This window comes from Hetaerina americana, unplaced genomic scaffold (genome assembly GCF_022747635.1).
Source record: "Hetaerina americana unplaced genomic scaffold, ioHetAmer1.1.p SCAF_77, whole genome shotgun sequence".
Lineage (NCBI taxonomy): Eukaryota > Metazoa > Arthropoda > Insecta > Odonata > Calopterygidae > Hetaerina > Hetaerina americana.
Genome location: NW_027287394.1, coordinates 424,251 through 443,052, shown reverse-complemented (window position 1 = coordinate 443,052; position 18,802 = coordinate 424,251). Strand labels below are relative to the sequence as shown.

Genomic DNA, 18,802 nt, shown 5'->3' with positions numbered 1-18,802 from the left:
GTCGGTTAAAGTTTCTTCTTATAGCACCAAAAGTTTGATGATTTGAGATGGGCGTTAATTTAATCTGTAACAGTCAATCTTTTAATGACTGGCAGGGTTTGGTGAAAATCGCCAGGCAGTAAAATATATTATCAGCAAAGCATCTTGAGACATTGTGCAGATCATTCAATGTCCAGTCAAGTGTTTACAATGGGTATTTGTTTTCCATCATGCATTTGTCTAATATGATGATTTTAGGTGCTTATAAATTTCAGTCATTGGGGGCAGTCTTGAAATGTTACATGTTACTTATTCTGAATTTTGTACTTTTAACGGAAACTTTAACACTGAATGAGCCTTATGGCATCCTTTCAACAATGGAGCTGCTGTACCAAAAGAAGAAACAGCTACTGCAAAATCCTAATTTGCACAAAGATTACTCAAAAGCAATGATAGAAAAAATGAATTTCCAGTTTCACCAGGGACAACCAGGAAAGATAAGCCAAAATTTCCATCATCAATTCCTTCATCATTATATCATACTCTACCTCCTCTGGGGGATTCAGCTGGTAAATACTCGCTTTAATTGATATGTCAATTTTATCATGATCATATTCACATTCACATTTCAATTCTCAAATAAACATGTTGTTCATTCCATGATCTGGCTCGGCATTCTTAACTTGACCAATAAACTGCTACACATAAGGTTACACATATCTTCAATCAACAGAAAAGTCTGGCTATGAATCTCCTCATTTGCCTCAGCATTGATATTTATTGAAATTACATAAATATGATGTCTATTGTCTTCCAAAATGTTATCCTTTTATTTGTGCATCAGGTCATTTGGATTGAATGGGAAGCATATTGAAAGGATGGTAGAATATATTGTGTGAATCTGACTTGGAGATGCAGAAATACTTGCTTCAGCAATGGTAGTGCCGACTTGATTATAGCTTTGAAACAAATTGAGCTTCTAACATGCAGTACAAAATATCGGGTTCACTATACCATTAACAGTTTGTAGTTATTCAAATGAAGCTGGCCCTTGAATATTTACCAGCAAAAATCATAACCAGAAGCATTCAGCATTCCTTGGATAAACCATGTACATATGACAAAGAACATCAGTAGAACCATAATCAGAATGACCAGTAATCACGTCACCTTGCTTGGAACATTGAAATTTCCTTGATGAAGCAATGAAATATGATAATATTACAATGCTTTGATCGGTATTCTGTGATTATGATCTGAGATGAATCAAAAAAACCAAATATATTGAAAATTAACCGTAGGATACGATATATAAATATAATACTTAAACGCTATTTTAATGGTTATTCTGCTAGTCTGGTATGAGAAGAATCCATTACACCAAATAATATTAAAATCTAAAATGATTTGTGGGATTACGGTTTAGGCACAAGAAATGACCACAAAAGGAATGCAGTGAAATTCTGCGGGAGAAAGGGATTAGACGACATAAACACTTAGTTTAGACACCACAAAAGATGCAAGTATACTTAGAAAATGCAACATGACTCGGAAAGGTATCAGCTAGATTATTTTCTGATTGGAACCAGATTTAAGAACGGTGTGATATATTCACACAGCTTCCCAGGAGTGAATGTGGACTCTGACCACAATATAGTTGTTATGAAATGCCGGGTCCTTTTCAAGAACATTTAGTAGAGCCAGCGGGTCGCGAAATAAAATGTAGAAGCATTTACGGGATTGAAAATAAAAGACTATTATTATACACCTTAAAGGAAAACATGGATGATGGTAAAGAGCTAAGTACTATCAGAAAAATGGGAAATTATCCAGAAAGGGTATTCTAAAGCTGCAAAGGATACTATTGGAAATGTTAACACAAAAAGGAATAGGAAACCATGGATCACAGTGGAAATGATTATAAAGATGAGTGAGAGGAGAAAATGGAAGAATGTAAATACATAAATAAGAAAAATGAAGTAAAAGATTTAAACAATAATTTTAGGCAGGCAATAAAATAAAGCAAAAGGACCATGGTCAAAGGCACATAATGACAATAGGGTAAGTTTGCAAGGGCAGGTCAAAATTTTTGTGCTGTACAGAAAAGTTAAAACATTTTTGGGGTGTAAGAAAGGAAGATCTATGCTAATAGTTAGAGATAAGGCTGGTAAAATAATAGTTGACACAGGAAAAATCCATAAAAGATGGAAGAAATATACAGAAGAGCTGTGCAGTTAAGTTGTTAGACCAACAAAGTTAGACAAAGAAAAGTAATGTGATGTAGAGAAAGATATCTAAGATCCAGGCATACTCAGCAATGAGAAAGAAAGTATATTCAGTGAGATGACAGTAAATAAGGCCATGAGGCTAGATACAATTCCTGTGGAACCACTGAAATGTTTAGGCAAATGTGGGAGGAATAATGGTAAAGTAATCTGGCTTGAAGACTTGGTAAGATTAGTTTTAGTTTCTATATCAAAATATTTAAAGGCTACATCATGTGAGGACCACAGGACAATAAGTTTGATATCCAATGCAGCATAGGTTATTATATAGCTGCTTATTCAGAATTTGTTGATACAATGGAAATGAGAGCACTGCTTTTTAATCATTTTGGTTTCTCTTGCCGTCCATCCTATCTAATCATATGCGTCCTGTGTATTGGATGACATTGTCTGAAGTTCTCAAGCCACTGAAAGGCTACTAATCTGTTTTCATCCATAATCTCTTGAATGTGTTATGGTGTAGTTGTGTTGATTAATAGCTGCTTATACAGAATTTGTTGATACGATGGAAATGAGAGCACTGCTTTGTAATCATTTTGGTTTCTCATGCCGTCCATCCTATCTAATCATTTGGGCCCTGTGTATTGGATTACATTGTCAGAAGTTCTCTGTGAGTTAGAACTTTATTTTCTCAGCCTTTAGATTGTAAGCAAATTGCCAAAGTCTCAAGAAAAGGGGAAAAGTCCCAATTTGACTCAGTGAGGTCAGCCTTTTCAACAAAATCGAACTATACAGAAGCTGACAAAAAAATTTGCAATTCACTGGTTTTTCCTTATTTATTTATAATTTTCTCTACATGTCTTCTTGATGTTTTCTTATATTTAAATAAGCTAGTTTTATTGAAAAATATTTTTAAAAAGTATAAGTATTGTGTCTAAAAATCGAAATATTATTGCCAAAAAATATTCTTCAAATTTATAATACTGTAATAATTACATTTATTTTTCAGATGATGTAAATGTTTTACAACATTACTAACTACATTATTTTATTTAAAAATAAAAAACTGCATATGGATCTAAGCAAATAACTTCATAATGTTTTTATCCCTAAGGTGACACATTTTCTTAAATTACCCTTTGCACTTCTCACAAGTACCCCTGGAGTCCCCGCTGCACAAAGAGGGTTAATTATTGTTGGGGAAATATTTAGGAACAGCAGTATTCATCTGATCAATTTCTCCTGATTGGACGTTGAATGTTTATACAAATTAATATTTGTGGCATCCAATGCAAAAAGATAAAGCAGGGCCAGTGCATTCGAAAATGGAATGATATATCATTAACTGAATTAAAAGGGAAAGAGTATCAGCTAACTTTAGACAGGATCATGAGTGAGGGAAAGGAGCTAAGTACCATTGTGGAAAAATTTGATATATATTTAAAAAGATTTAATGAGAACAAGAAACAAAAATAAAGGTAATTTGGATAGAGAAAACAAAAGGGAATCGTGCACTTAGGGACAAATTGAAAAGAAAGATATTTGAGGGGTGGATATGGATGAATGCAAAATATGTTAAATAGAAGAAAGCATAAATGGTTTAACAATAAATTGAGTTAATTAATATTAAGATAAAAATAATGAAATTAGGAAAACACAGTGGGATGTGTCGCAAGTTTGCGACATGGCATCCGTTTCCTGGCTCCTCCGAATATCCCAAGCGATCAATGACACAATGATGCAAGTATGCAGCGTGGTATTCCTTCCCTGGTAACTCCAAAACTCCCACGTGACCAAAGACAATGTTTCAAGAGTATTCCTCCCCCGGGCCCAAAATTGGGTATAAAAGCCCTGATCGTTGGGTAAAGAGGTCAGTTGGTTATCAGGCGGTGACCGGTAGAGCACGATGCTTTGGCTATGTTGCGCTTGTCGTGACTGCGTGTCCTATTTCTGACTCAACTTCGGACGAGGTCTCTGCCTAGGTTATGCAAGTCTTGATCGTGTTCACCTTGCCATACTCCCTTCCTTCCCGATGGACAAGGGCACTGCCTAGGTCATGCGTGTCGTGACCACGTCCGCCCTGGCATACTCCCTTCCTTCCCGACGGACAAAGGCTCCGCGTCAGCCTTCTGATACTCCTTCCTTCACATTCCATTTCCTAACCCAATGCATCTTGACTTATTTATTAGAATCAAATGCTATTGGCTTAATAATTACTAAACTTTGATCAGAGTCACCAACCATTCTCAGTAAACTGAGTAAATTGATCACCCTCTTCTTAAATTTATACCTAAACATATATTGATATCTTATATATATATATATATATATATATATATATATATATATATATATATATATATATATATATATATATATATATATAAGATATCAATAAGATATCAAATGCCTTCACGCAAACGTCTCATAACGCCCAAATATACTCTTTGTTTACTGTCTGGCCTTCTGGCAAAAATTCATGATGCACTACACCGTTGTAATCCATGAAAACCGTCAGCATTGCCTTCTTTTTTGACTGCAAACGAAGTGGTTTTTTTGGTCTCGGCTCATTTGGTGAACGCCATTCACTTGCCTGATGTCTGGATTGCGTGTCGTACTCATAAACCCACGTCTCGTCTCCAGTAATGATCCTTTTGATGAATGTGGGATCGGATTCAGCCTCGCAAATCATGTCTTTTGCGACGTCAACACGGTCTCTTTTTTGCATTAAATTGAGGTCTTTTGGCACCAACTTTGCTGCTACACGACGGAAACCCAAATCATTAACCACAATGTCTTGGGCGGATCCATAGGCAATGTTCAAGTCCTCCGCTATTTCTCTGATGGTTAATTTGCGGTTATTGACCAACATTTCTTTTACTTTATCAATTTTTTCACCGACTTTCGACGTCGATGGTCTGCCACTGCGTTCATCATCTTCGATTGACTCACGACCCCTTCTGAACCGCTCGTGCCACTGGTAAAAGACCGTTTTTTTAGAGAATCGTTGCCGAAACACTTTTCCAACATTTCCAACGTCCGTGCGCCACTAAATCTGTTTTTTACGCAAAATTTAATACAAGTTCGTTGTTGCAAATTTAAATCCATTTCTGCAATTGTAAAAAATCGCCAACACACACAGAGATAGATGTACTCTTGGCTACGTAACTTTTGGAAATGTCAAGTTATGACACTAAGATTTAAAGGAAATATCAACAACAGATGTACCAATTTAACAAAAAAAACAGAACTCAAATCGGAACGATGGGAGCGCCACACGGTGGTTATTCCGGGAACTTTTTGATCAAGGTAGTATATATATATATATACAAATATGGATCAATATATTTGAAGAACAAATGAAGGACACTTTCGTAAGTAATTCTGATCAGAAAGTAGTTAATGGAGGAAGAATGAAGACAGTTTGGGTAAGGGAATTATAATTGGAGAAGATCTATTTGTTGAATAGGAAATTGACAAGGTAATTGGAGGGGATTTCTAAGTGGCGACTGAAATTGGACATAATTCAATCTTGGAGGTTTAAACTTTTCTTGGAGACTGGGAGCACCCAGATATGTTCCATCTCATGAATGTAAGTTTATGCATGTGTTAGTATGTCTGCATGAGTTTGCATTATTGTATGTGCATGTTAGTATGACTGTTAGTGTATATTTTTCTCCAGGTAGGTATATGTTTTTGAAAGTGTTCTGTTGTGCACATATATAGGTATATAATCACATCGGTTACTGTAATTTCGATAGTAATTGTATGTATGTGTTAGCATTTTCCATCTATCCTAAAATATTTTAACCATGCCATTCTGTTGTCAATGTTGTTAACTCTTTAATAGTTAAGAGATTTGTGAGAAAATGCTGATTTTCATTGAAATCATTGCTTCAGCATTACAACTATATTGTAACCATTAAATTGGTGAAATAAACTGTAGTCCATAATTTAATGCCTGATTATGTTGAAAAATTATAATAAATAATACAATACAAGTAATATCAGAACATAAAATTCTACCTGCCATTTTTGGAGAGGGCAATTTTGCACAAAACTTTTCAATTGCTTTTTATTAAATTTCAAATTGTACATAGGCTTTCTTTAAGGATCCCTTTTTACACTTACCTCACCTCATTTAATCAAGGCTTCACTGTTAATGAGAATAAGTATCCTACATACAGGCCTGGCTGGTATTACAGCTGATCTGAAACAATTGCCTGGTGAAACAAACTTAAGTGTGGTTATTTTAATGACTGGTGATGTTGATGTAACATAATAGGTAATAAAATTCAAGTAAAATCAGCGTATTAAATCACAATTGCCATTTTTTGAGCGAGAGAATTTTGCACAAAACTCTTTAATTCCTATTTATATAACATCAAAAATAGTGTCTACAGGGCTCTTAAATCTCAGTTACCTTCTTTGATCAAGACTTCTTTCTTAATAAGAATTATAATGGTGATTGCAGACCCCTATGATATTAATTTTATCAGTTGTTTTGTTTTTGAATGAAATATCCTCTAAAGCTGGTTTCAACTGTCAACTTGAATCAGTGTTATTAACGTATGAAGGCAACAATGCATTTTGAATGAGATGGTCCTAAAGTATGTAATTTGAACTTTCCGAAAATATTAATGATATATTTCAAGTACAAACTATTCCTGTAAAGATTTATTGTATCATAAGTTTGCCAAATTTAATTCTTTTTAATGGGTCACATTTTAAAAAGTTTTTCTGCTCATCAGTTTTCTCTAGGAAGCTATTTGAATCTGTAGAGTTGTATGTGTAATTAGATAAAAAGGGTAGGCTGATAACTAATGCATATATCATTGTAGAACAAAAAAATTAATCTTCAGAAATATTCTTGTTGACATACCTCCTCATCGCCCATTTGCAGGTTTGAGGACAATTCATTCATTCAGTATATTTTAAGAATCGCAACAGAAGTTAAACAGGGTGCTGCTATGGAATTTCAGTGATGCATATAACGCCTTTATTAGGGATGAGCTGCTATTTCAATGAGGTTGCAGGAGAACAGCTGCTTTAATGAAGAAAAACCTCATTCAGATAAAGAATCTCCTAAGAGTATGAAATGGAATTATAGAAGTGGGTAAGCTGAAATGTTCTGTACCTGGCCCATAGTTTGTATTCCTAAATGAGAAAAATTTAGGATTTCTGTCTGGATAAATGTGTCCTCAGACCAGTTTCAACTCATTCACTCAAGTAGTTTGTTTACACATATTATTGCAGTACATGGCTTAAATGGCTTCTGCTGAAATAAATTAACTTAAATTTTTTGCAGCCCTAGAATTCCTCAATATGGATGCATTGTCTCCTGAGGAAATTAATCCAAAGTTAACTAAATGTAAAGGGACTCAACTCCTTCAATATAAACCAATAAAAATTAAGAAGCATAATTAAAACATGATCTTACATCCCTTGGAAATGATCTACCTGAAGGATGGCCATAAAATGAAGTAACATATTAAACATTGAATGGCTGTGAGGTATTGCAAGAAAAGGTGACTTCTACAAGAATTTAGGGATGGGAAATCTCTGGGTAAGGTGAGCACTGCATTTGCTGAAAAACATTTACAAGGAAATGTCAAAACAATATTTCAGCAATGTTTCAACCAATTCAAGAGGAAACTTACCCATTTTTTTCTATGAATTATCACAATATATGAGAAATGGATCCCAACACTACAGGCAGATAACGAAACATCCATCAAAGCATTGCATGGAAGCCAGAGATTTTGTGCCAAAGATGCCCAAGTACAAACATCTGGTTTGGAAATGTGCCTTTATATCCAAACCCTTCCGGAAACTGAAGATCTAAATGTCTAGATAAGTGAACATTCTAGGCAAACCCCCTATTTCACCCTCTTCCATCAAAAGATGGTACTCCTGGCTTAAATACTTCAATGCCACTCTATCCTTAAGGTAACAATGTTCCAATACCTATTTTTGTGCAGAGCCTGATACTTCAAACTCTTAACATCCCAAAGCACTATCTTGAAGATGAGGTCAGCAATACAATCCTCAGAGTTGTACAGAGAACAGGGGAATGCAATTACGGTATTTTATTCTTGACATACAATGGAAATTATATATGTAGATACACCTTAAGTTCTTCCAAACTAAATACAGTGAGATTAAAGATGGATGCCAGCTAAGTGCAAAAACTATTGCAGCAATATTTCAACCATTTCAACAGGAAGCCAGTCTATTTTGTGCTACAATATAACACCATGAATGAGATATGGGTCCACCATAAAATGCATCCAAACAGCAGATAAAGCAGATTTGGGCAGCCTGGGTTTTAGGATTTAACAAACCAAAGTGAAATGCTTTTAGTTTGGCAAAGGAACTTCATATTCAAACCTACTATTTCAAACTCTCATAATGAACAACTTCTATAATTTTTTCCACTAAGAAGCAGAAGTTTCAGGAGAAATATGAGGTATTCTGGGTCAAAATGTCTAGATTGCTGAAATTTTCCTATTGACCCCTCTATTTCCAGCACTCACACACATATGGGGTGCTCCAGACTGAAATATCTTAATATCTCATTACCCTGAATGAAACTTCTGCAGAATGTAACTGGGTTCTAATCCTTATTTTTCTGCAGAACCAGATAGGAACATCCCAGTCCTTTTCAAAGATGATGTCAGCAATGCATCAACAAACGTTCATCAACAATGCCAATATTTTGCATATTTTTTCTCCAGTAATATCCTTGCCATCAAAACCCTGCCCATCTTAGGCCTTCCACACTCAATGACAAACCAAAAAGAGAACACACAGACAATCTAAATTTCCTGTGAACAAAACGGTTTGAATTTTATTTCTTGCACAACCAACTCATCATTATGTCCATTGCATCATCTTATTCCTCTAGGACATTGAAAGCAGGTAAATTTCCAGGCAAAAAGGGATGCAACTCAAGTGCTTTGCCTTGTACAAACAGATCTTAATAGATAAGACAGAAATGAACATATTAATAACAATCTCAGCGTGATGAACAAATTGATGATATAGGTTAAACATGCCCATAGAAGCCTAATAATTGATCCATGAGATCCAAAAATTGAAAGGAATCTTTCTTTGAGATAGTATGAATTAGAAGACTAACATGTAAAATGTTATCCAATTGTAATTCCTACAACATGAAATTGTTACTGTTTAGATTAATGTTATAATGATACATACAATTGTGCAGATTTAACTTTATCAGTTATTTTTTATTTAAAAAAATTCATAAAACAGGACAGGACCTTGTTACAAAGTTGCTATTAACTTTTTACAATGGTTTCTTCAGAGTGTAAGGGAATATTTGGGAAGATTAAAGGAATAACAAGTAAACCTCAGCATTTTAATGCACAATTTCAATTTTATGTGTCCTCAACACTTTTCTGTCCATAATGCTCCAGGTAGGATTTGAGTGAAAGATTTTAAATATATATATTATACATTTTTATAATCATTTTGCAGTGTCATCATGTGTGAATTAAGATGACTACACTCTTTGAATGCATTTGAATACATGCTGCACTTTTGCAGCTTTTCATTAGTGTGTGTCAACATGTTGATTCTAAGTTTAATTGGATTTTGAAGGTGTGATTACCAGTTTCTGCATTGACACTCCTTTGTCAGAGCATGCGCTGATTACACAAGATCACGGAGATCACTTTTGCACTCAAATGCATGAGACCAAGATTGTCATCTGAATTCTCTCCTTCCCAAGGTGCACACCCTTGAGTTGAGCTATGAAAAGATCATACCCTCTGAATATCTAATTGCAACTCGGACACATGTGCCAGAGATTCCCTGCACCATCTTGTACTTGGCCAACTGCCTTCCCTACACCACCTAGGCCACTTGCCTTCCCTGTGCCATATAAGCCACCTGCCTTCCCTGTGCCATCTTGGTCACCTGACTTCTTGTGCATATGTATTCATATATATATTTATATATAAATAAATTTTGTAAGCATCCCATTGATGAGAATATTAATGTTTGGTAAAGAAGGAACTAAAAATGTATAGTCTTTAATCAGTAAGCATAAAGGAATGATTTTCAATTTATGTTGCATGATTAAGTTATGTTGTCTGTTATCATATTCAAGTGTCTTCATGTGTGGCCTTAAGTAACTATTCTTAGTATACCCTTTGGGACATATGATGCATTTGAATGGCTTTTCACCAGTGTGTCAACACATTAGTCTTCAGCTGACTCTTGAGAGTAAATGCATTGTCAGGTGCCACACGAGTGTGTCTTTTCATCAGTATGTGTCAACATGTGCCTTCTCCGTTGGCTGTTACAAGTAAATTCTTTACCACATACACTGAACTTGTGTGGTTTTTCGCCAGTGTATGTCAACAAGTGAGTCCTTAGTTTAATATTCTGCTTAAACATGTTCTGACATATCCGGCACTTGTAAGGCTTTTCAACAGTGTGTGCCAAGGCGTATGACTTTAAGTGGCTACTTTGGTTGAATGCTTTTAAACACAACTGACACTTGAGTGGCTTTTTGTCAAGTGTTTCAAAATATGCCTCTTTAAACAAGACTTCCTAGTAAAGGTGTTTGAACATATACCGCACTTGAATGGCTTTTCACCAGTATGTGTCAGCATGTGGGCCTTTACATTATTTTTCGTGGCAAATGGTCTAGAACAAACATTACACTTGTGTGGTTTTTCTCCATTGTGAAGCAACATGTGAGTGTTGAGATGACCACTCTGGGTAAAAGTTTTCTGACATATATGGCAATTGTATGGCCTTTCACCAGTGTGTGTCAGCATGTGCCTCTTTAGACTAGCGGTTAGACTAAATACTTTAGAACAGATCTCACATCTCTGTTGCCTTCCTCCAGTGTGTGTCAACATGTGCCTCAGTAAATGTTTCTTTCCAGCTAAACCTTTTAAACACAATGCACATTGAAATTGCCTTTCCCCAGTATGAGTTGACATGTGAATTTTGAGTTTACTTAATTGTAGAAAAGTTTTAGAGCAGAATTCACATTGGTGCTTCTTCTTAAGAGCATGCACCAATTTGATATGAATTGCAAGGTCATTTTTTCCCTTAAATACCTCCAAACAAACATCACATCTGAATTGCATCACCTTGTTAAGGTGCACGTGCATTACATGATCTTTGAGAAGGTCCCTTTGTTCAAATACCTTGTAGCAAATTTTACACACATGTAGTTGAGAGGCCAAAGCATCTGACCCTGCATCATCTTGTTTTTGATGTTTATCTGGAAGATTTTAAGGATAAGGTAAAGTAGATAATTATTAAAGTTAATACCTCTGCCGCAGAAATTGTTTTTTGCCAGTAAGGATAAATTTATTAATTAAAAAAAAATACAAACAAATTTCTGGTATTTTCCTGTAGAAACTCGTCAGTCTATGTATGTAAGTAAGCAACATCAGCTGTGCTGAAATCCCAGGAACAAAGCATATCATCAACTAATGCTGGCCTGAATTAGGCCTTCTAGCAATTTGGGTTTTACCCTCCTCAGTGTCAAGTGCTTTTCTTTCAAAGCTCTTTGAGTCTGGGAAACCTAAAGAAGTTACAGGAAGCTAAATCCAGTCTTTTACATAATGTTTACATCTTACTTAGGATAAAAAATTAGATATTAAAAGTGAAAATGGTTGTTTTTGGGTTATTTTATTTATAATTCTTAACTGAAAAAATCTATTATTAGAATGATCAAGCAAAACAAAGAAAAGGCTTGACAACAATTCAAGAATATTAAAAGATCTAGTCTGAGTAACTTCATAAATTATATTAAAAATACTAATAAATAATTCCAAAAAGATGATAATATTATAATCTTTTTTGAGGGACATCAGGCTATTATAAATGGCCTTTCAGTTATTTTTAATAGAATTTTAAAAATTTACCCGAATTTTTCCATAATAGATTAAAATTACTGCAACAGTTAATCACCAATAATTGTATTACACCAGAAAGTAGCAAAAGTGAAGAGACAGCACAGTCCTTAGCTCTCCTTACCTTGTCCCTGCAACACCTCTCCTTCCAGTCTTACTTCTATCTGAGGAATATCAGCATCAAAATCTTCCTTAATCTTCACTTCCTCCTCAGAGATCATACTTATTTCTGCATCTTCCAAAGGATCCTGCAAGATAAAAAAAACATTACAGATTTTCAGGAAATCCATGAAAAATATGTTTTAAAAACCATGTTATTTTTAAAATTAAGATAAAACAATTTTTAACTTGTATGCATTATATTGCTATAATAAATAATATTTTAGTTGACAACTCTTGCAAAAATTTGTTCTTCAAACAATTTACTTGCATTGGTTAGGACGATAGGATTAATGTTTGCAAATATTATGAAAGACTTGAAGCTGTGAAGTTGTATTGCCCTGTTCTGATGAGAAATACATGAGAAATAACTTCACATGACTTTACACAGTGATAAAATCTTTTAACATTTTGCTTTAAAAAAATTTATCAAAAGTAATGCCCCTTGAGACTTAATATTTCTATGACCTCTGTCCTATTAAACAGATAATATGAATCCATTACCCAAGGCTGTACACTTTGCCAACAAGTACTAACTTCATATGCATTACAATTTTGTCTAGGTAATTACAAGTTAAGGTATATTATGAATGGACATAATTACCAAATAAATATTTTGGGACTGCCAGCAAAACAAAATCCTGGGACATACTTTACATTAAATACTCCTTCATCTCTGAGTACTTCTTCCCTTCACTTAATCCAAAATTGTCCAGACTTACCATATCCTTGCATAATCCAGGACCTACATTCTATATGCTACCAAAAATTCAGAGAACCAATAACCTCCAAAGCCTCATTGTCTCTAAAATCATCTTACCTGATGAACAAATCTTGGAATTAATCGGCCACCACCTTCAATCCACAGAATGAATACAGAATGAAAAATTCTCAAGACAACAGTATGTATTACATTCCCTGAAGAAACAAGGTTTAGAAGCCTTGAGGTATAACCTTTCCCTACAAACCACAACGAACCCCATCTATTTATTTCCTCTTCCAACTGACCCAACCATTCTTCATCCAAATTCTTTCAAATTTAAGGACAAATTATGTCTGCAAATAGGAGGGCGATTTGAAGAGTAGCGTCCATTATTTTTTTTCATGAAAAATGAAATTTATTCTCAATTTTGCATACGTCTTTTAGAAGTTGAGCATTTAGCTATTTTCCTACATTGTCACCTTGATGAACAATCACTTTTGCATCCTGTTAGCCAGCTTTCAATACCAGCATCATAACTTCCTCCTGCTGCATCAGGAAGCCAACGAATGACTGCTTCCGCAATATAAATTCATTGCCATTTAGTGAAATTGTACGTTGAAAGGTGTATAGACATCGAAAACATGCTAATAAAGTGCAGCATATTGTTTGATGCTGGGAAAATTTCCTCAATTAGCAGCCATCAGGGTGGCTGAATTTGCCACAATCAACCGTGGGCTAATTGACAACTTTGTTCACAATAAACAGGAAATTATTCCTTTTGGGATAGAAAAGGCCTTAATGAATAGTGTGGCTACTTTTTCATGCAGAATATTATTTCAAAGTTTATTGGATATAACTTATCTCATCAAAGGAGTGTGTTTGCAACATGACAATACATGTGCACATGGCTTCACATCAAATGACCAGCCTACTTTTGCTGGTCATTTGATGTGAAGATTGAGGAATGAAGGTTTGATGAATAAATTTGGCGAGAATATCATCGATCCACCTCCTTAAAGCCTGGAAATTGTCTCCAGTGACTACCACTTGTTTTCTGTTCTCACAACATGCCTTGGAGGACAGTTTCAAGTTAGACGAGGAAGTGCAAGAAGCAGTAGTCAGTTAGCTTCATGACATGGCATGAGAAAGGTATGACTCCAGTATTAAAAAGCTGCTTACATGGGTGAAAAACCTGATTGATTGGCAAGGCAACTCAAAATGCTCAGGCTTTTTTATGATGTGCAGAAAGTTGAGAATAAATTTGATTTTCAATATAACCTTACTTTTCAAATCGCCCTTGTAAAATGCAGTACAATAGACATGCCATTTGTTCCGGCGTATGCATATCGAGGAGGAAGAATGCATGGGTTAACATGAATATAAGATCCTCAATTGAAAAACACTCAAACCACACTCCAGTATCAGCTTTATCAATGACATTTTCTTCCATTAGTCACACTGTCATGATACATTATCATCCTTTATTACCTTTCTCTTCTTTTCCATGGTATCTTTTAATTCATTCATATCTGACTCTAATAAAACTTTCCAAGCTATCAAGAATAACATCTAGAAAAATAATTTTAACATTTCTCCCCAAATGAAACTGACCATTGATCAACACTAAATTTATTTTAACTGGGGCCATTATTCACAAACAAAATCCTTCATCCCTTTTTCATTCAGTCTGTGGATTTTGTTTCTACAAGAATAGTACCCTCCAATAAAAATAATGAGAAAACCTCCTTGAATCTCTTAGAAAAAGTGGGTACCCTGAAAAACCCTGGGTACCCTGATGTCCGGCATCTCTTATGTTCTTTCAGTCTTGTGATGAAACCTCTCCCAGTCTGGCCTATGTAGCACTTTTCACAGGAATCACATTTCACTTTGTACATACCAGATTGAAGGAGGAGGTCCAACTTGTCTTTATTTCTGCATAATATCCTCCTTAGTGTAGAGGGGTTGTAAAGAGAAATGTTATATGTATCTTTGGGGAAACGTCTGGCTAATTTGTCCGTGAGGGACCAACAAATAATAATTTACACCACATTTTTGTATTATCCTTAGCGGGCCTAAGAGGGCAAATTTTGGAAATGGTAATTCTCTGGAGTTTTTTCTTTAGCATTTTCATTATTACATTTGGATCATAGCCATTACATGATCCTATGGATTTTATAATGTTGGGTTCATTATTGAAGTTTGTTTTTCTGAGGGGTAAATTTACTAGTCTATGTAACATTGCATGGAATGCGGATAGTTTATGAGCAGTAGGGTGGAGAGAATCAGATAGAATGATAATGTTGCTATAGCATAGTTTCCTGAACACTGAAAAGTTGTGTTTGTTATTTTTAATGGTTATCGTGAGATCCAGAAAGTTTAGACCTATTTTGGACTCTATTTTCATGGTGAAAGAAATTTTGGGATGTTGATGGTTTAGTATGTTTGAGAATAAATCTAGTTGTCTCTCACTCCCTGTCCAACAGCAGATGATGTCATCAACATAGCGATACCAATAGAAGATATTTTTTAAAAGGGGATGGTTGGAATTAAATAGGTTTCTTTCGAAGTCGTCCATAAATATTTCAGTTAATAATGGTGAGAGGGGGGATCCCATAGCGAGACTATCTGTTTCGTGATAAAAATTTTTGTTGAATAGAAAATAACTCTGATTAGCACATAGTTCCATGAGCAAATGAATATCTTTAGACATTATCGGGTCCACCTTAGATTACATATAACATTTCTCTTTACAACCCCCCCACAGTAGGGAGGATATTATGCAGAAATAAAGACAAGTGGGACCCCTTCCTTCAATCCGGTGTATACAAAGTGAAATGTGATTCCTGTGAAAAGTGCTACATAGGCCAGACTAGGAGAGGTTTCATCACAAGACTGAAAGAACATAAGAGATGCCGGACATCAGGTAATGAAACGTCTCTCCTAGCCAAACATCTAATAAGGACATTGCATGATTGCAAGTTTGTTCCGGAAATGCTCCATCTGGAGAATAAGGGGATGAAACTTGACACACTGGAACAATTGGAAATACTGCAGGAAGACCACAATGTTCTCCTAAATGAACAAATTTTTGTGAACCATTCACCCCTCATCAAGATCCCTTTCACAATTCATAAAATCAAGAATCAAAATCCTACTGCCCCTCCTCTTTCATGTCTTCACCCTCCCACCTTCTCTTCTCTTCCCCCCTGTCAGGGTCTCTCACTGCCCACTACCACTGGTCATCATATTTTCCAAGAATTAACTAGTGCACTTCCCCCCCTTCCCCACCTTGCAGCACGTGGCTCATCCCTTACACTAAAACCAGCAGTGGGCTCTGCTTCCTAGAAAGTTACCTGTTTAACCCATCTTCCCCTCCCACTATCTCCTACTGAAGATTCCTTCCCTATGTCCTCAAGCCTTTAACCCCCTGCTGTACAACAACCCACTCCCAATACTCCAGCCCCACCTCCCCCACTTTGCAGTTGTTCCTGTCATTAACCCCCCATTTTTCCCTCTTTATAACGTCTCCGCCTTTCCTCCCCCCCTCCTCCTCTCCCCTACTCGACTCTCCCTTCCCAACCACATCTGCTGTACATATAAATAAGGTCTTCTTACTATTTAGTTTGCCTTTTACCTGATGATGACTCTGTGAGTTGAAACGCGTCGTACGTTAAATAAACTGTGGAAAAGTGCAAATTGTCCTTATTTCATTATGATGAACTTCCACGACCTCAAGCCTGAATCTGTTGAACTTATTTTATCATGCATTACAAAAATTTAATTTTACAAAATTAATCCCAAAAACTTTTTCACAAACCTTGTACTTGCCATGCTACACAATAGCCATTACCTATCATAACAGTTTACTTTGCGTTATAATCCTTGGCATACCTTATCTCATCCTTAGAAACAAATCTCTATATTCACTCAATTGAATACCTGACTCATATCATAAGCAGCATTTCCATGCTTTTGCCTTTTTCATTTGAAAGGAATTACATATATGGATCATCGCAAAAATGCTATAAGGCTAAAAATATGTCTTGCTCAAAAAGACCTACAACATTAACTTGGACAAATACCGTTACATTTACGGCACAATCAATACACATCTGTTCTTCTCATGGTAGTTATGATTTGAAAAATTAAGCATTAGTCAATATGGCACAAACGCACTTATTTTTCCCTTACCTTAAGAGAAGTCCCTTCCTCAATTTGAATATTGTGGTCCACTTCCTCCTTGCTAACTGGACTTTTAATAATTTCCAGCTCTTCAACTTCCATCTCCCTTTTCACTGTGAACTGTACATAATTGTTAAAAAGGTTGGACAATATCAAAAAAATTAGACGAGCAATATCAAAATTGAAATTGAGTGCATGATCAACAATTTCTATCAAATGAAAATAATTGCGATGATTACAAATTTAAATAAAATGGCAGGACTTTCACGCTTAGGGCATAACAGATTTCCATTTAAACATGTGAGTACACACATACATACATATAGCAGAGCTAGATATCACAGCAAAACCAATTAATGGGATAAATAATTATAAAATCCAAAAACACATTACCTGCTTGCCAAGTATAATATTTAGGGATTAGCATTTTTCAAAGATATTCAGTAATAAATATTAATTATATTATGTTATCATTGGACATACATTAAGTGAAAATTTAAAACTAAGACATTCCACAATGACTAAATGCAAATTCTTCTTTAATCAGGAATCATTTAAAATTATATGTTTTGAACATATGACCCTATACCTTTAACCTTATAAGAAAAGATACTAGTCATTGTATGGGCAGATTGTTTTCAAGGTTAAATGACAAACTACTATTGAGTCAATGTTTACCTGAATGAAATATTTCTGTAAACACGTACATCTTTTAAAAACTAATACATTAATAAATCTCCCAGAGCGGTAAAAATAACAAAAAACAGAGGAAAACCTTTGGCAATGTATTGGAAATTACTGTATCTATAACTGATTAAGTTTACAAAACATACAAAATGAATGTAAAGATATTATGATGAAAAACACCATAATTGTAATTGGAACAAAACGCGTCAAAGAAAGACAGTCTAAGTACTCTTACGCATGCTCGGATAATAAACGTGTAAGTAAAGTAAGTTTTTCCTACGTACATATCTAATGCATACAATATTCGCAATTTTTAACTCATTGCGCGTATTTATCATTAGCTCACTAGACATGAAAACACTAGGGAGGAAATTCATTCCATATAAACACGTTTATTAATCATTATACCTTACTTTCCCTAACGCATATTGTTATAATGGACATTGCTAAGAATATTATACAATAAAAACATACGTTGAACACAACTCACCTTTGAACGACTAATATTTCCCTCTTCATGTTTGTTTTCCGCTTGCCTCTCCAATATAAGATTGTTTTCGTAGCATTGCTGCTTGAACATATAGAAATCGGTCAGTATTTTAAAGCACTGATAGCAAATAAACCACGGGTTGATTCCATCCCTCACTACCTACGAAAACAAGATAATCAAGCTGATAAACCCCACACATCTTCTCTCAAAAGGACACTAATTATTAACATAGTAATGCAAAGGTTTTTTTTTGACATATAACCGGGAACAACCAAAAACTTTGGGGTAAAATTACGATGAAGGCGTCATAGTGAAAACGTAAACATATAATTGATTGGCCTACTTTCAATTCCAATAACTCTTCTATTGCTTCTCGCACCAACTGCTCAGCATCGTCGTTTTCACTAAAAATATTTGTCAACCGACCACCACGGCCAAGACATAATCTACACTTTAAACTTTCTTGCCGAGACAT

General features: G+C 35.1%; 1 protein-coding gene across 1 annotated transcript; it reads right to left on the bottom strand.

Annotated features, from left to right (window-relative positions):
• Positions 1–11,551: 11,551 nt before the first annotated feature.
• LOC139697448 (uncharacterized) lies at positions 11,552–18,802 on the bottom strand. The gene is made up of 5 exons (XM_071596171.1): positions 18,671–18,802; positions 18,328–18,486; positions 17,160–17,270; positions 12,231–12,354; positions 11,552–11,775 (listed from the first exon to the last, which is right to left on the bottom strand). The coding sequence occupies exons 1-5, from the start codon at positions 18,800–18,802 to the stop codon at positions 11,681–11,683; spliced, it is 621 nt and encodes a 206-aa protein (XP_071452272.1). The 3' UTR covers positions 11,552–11,680.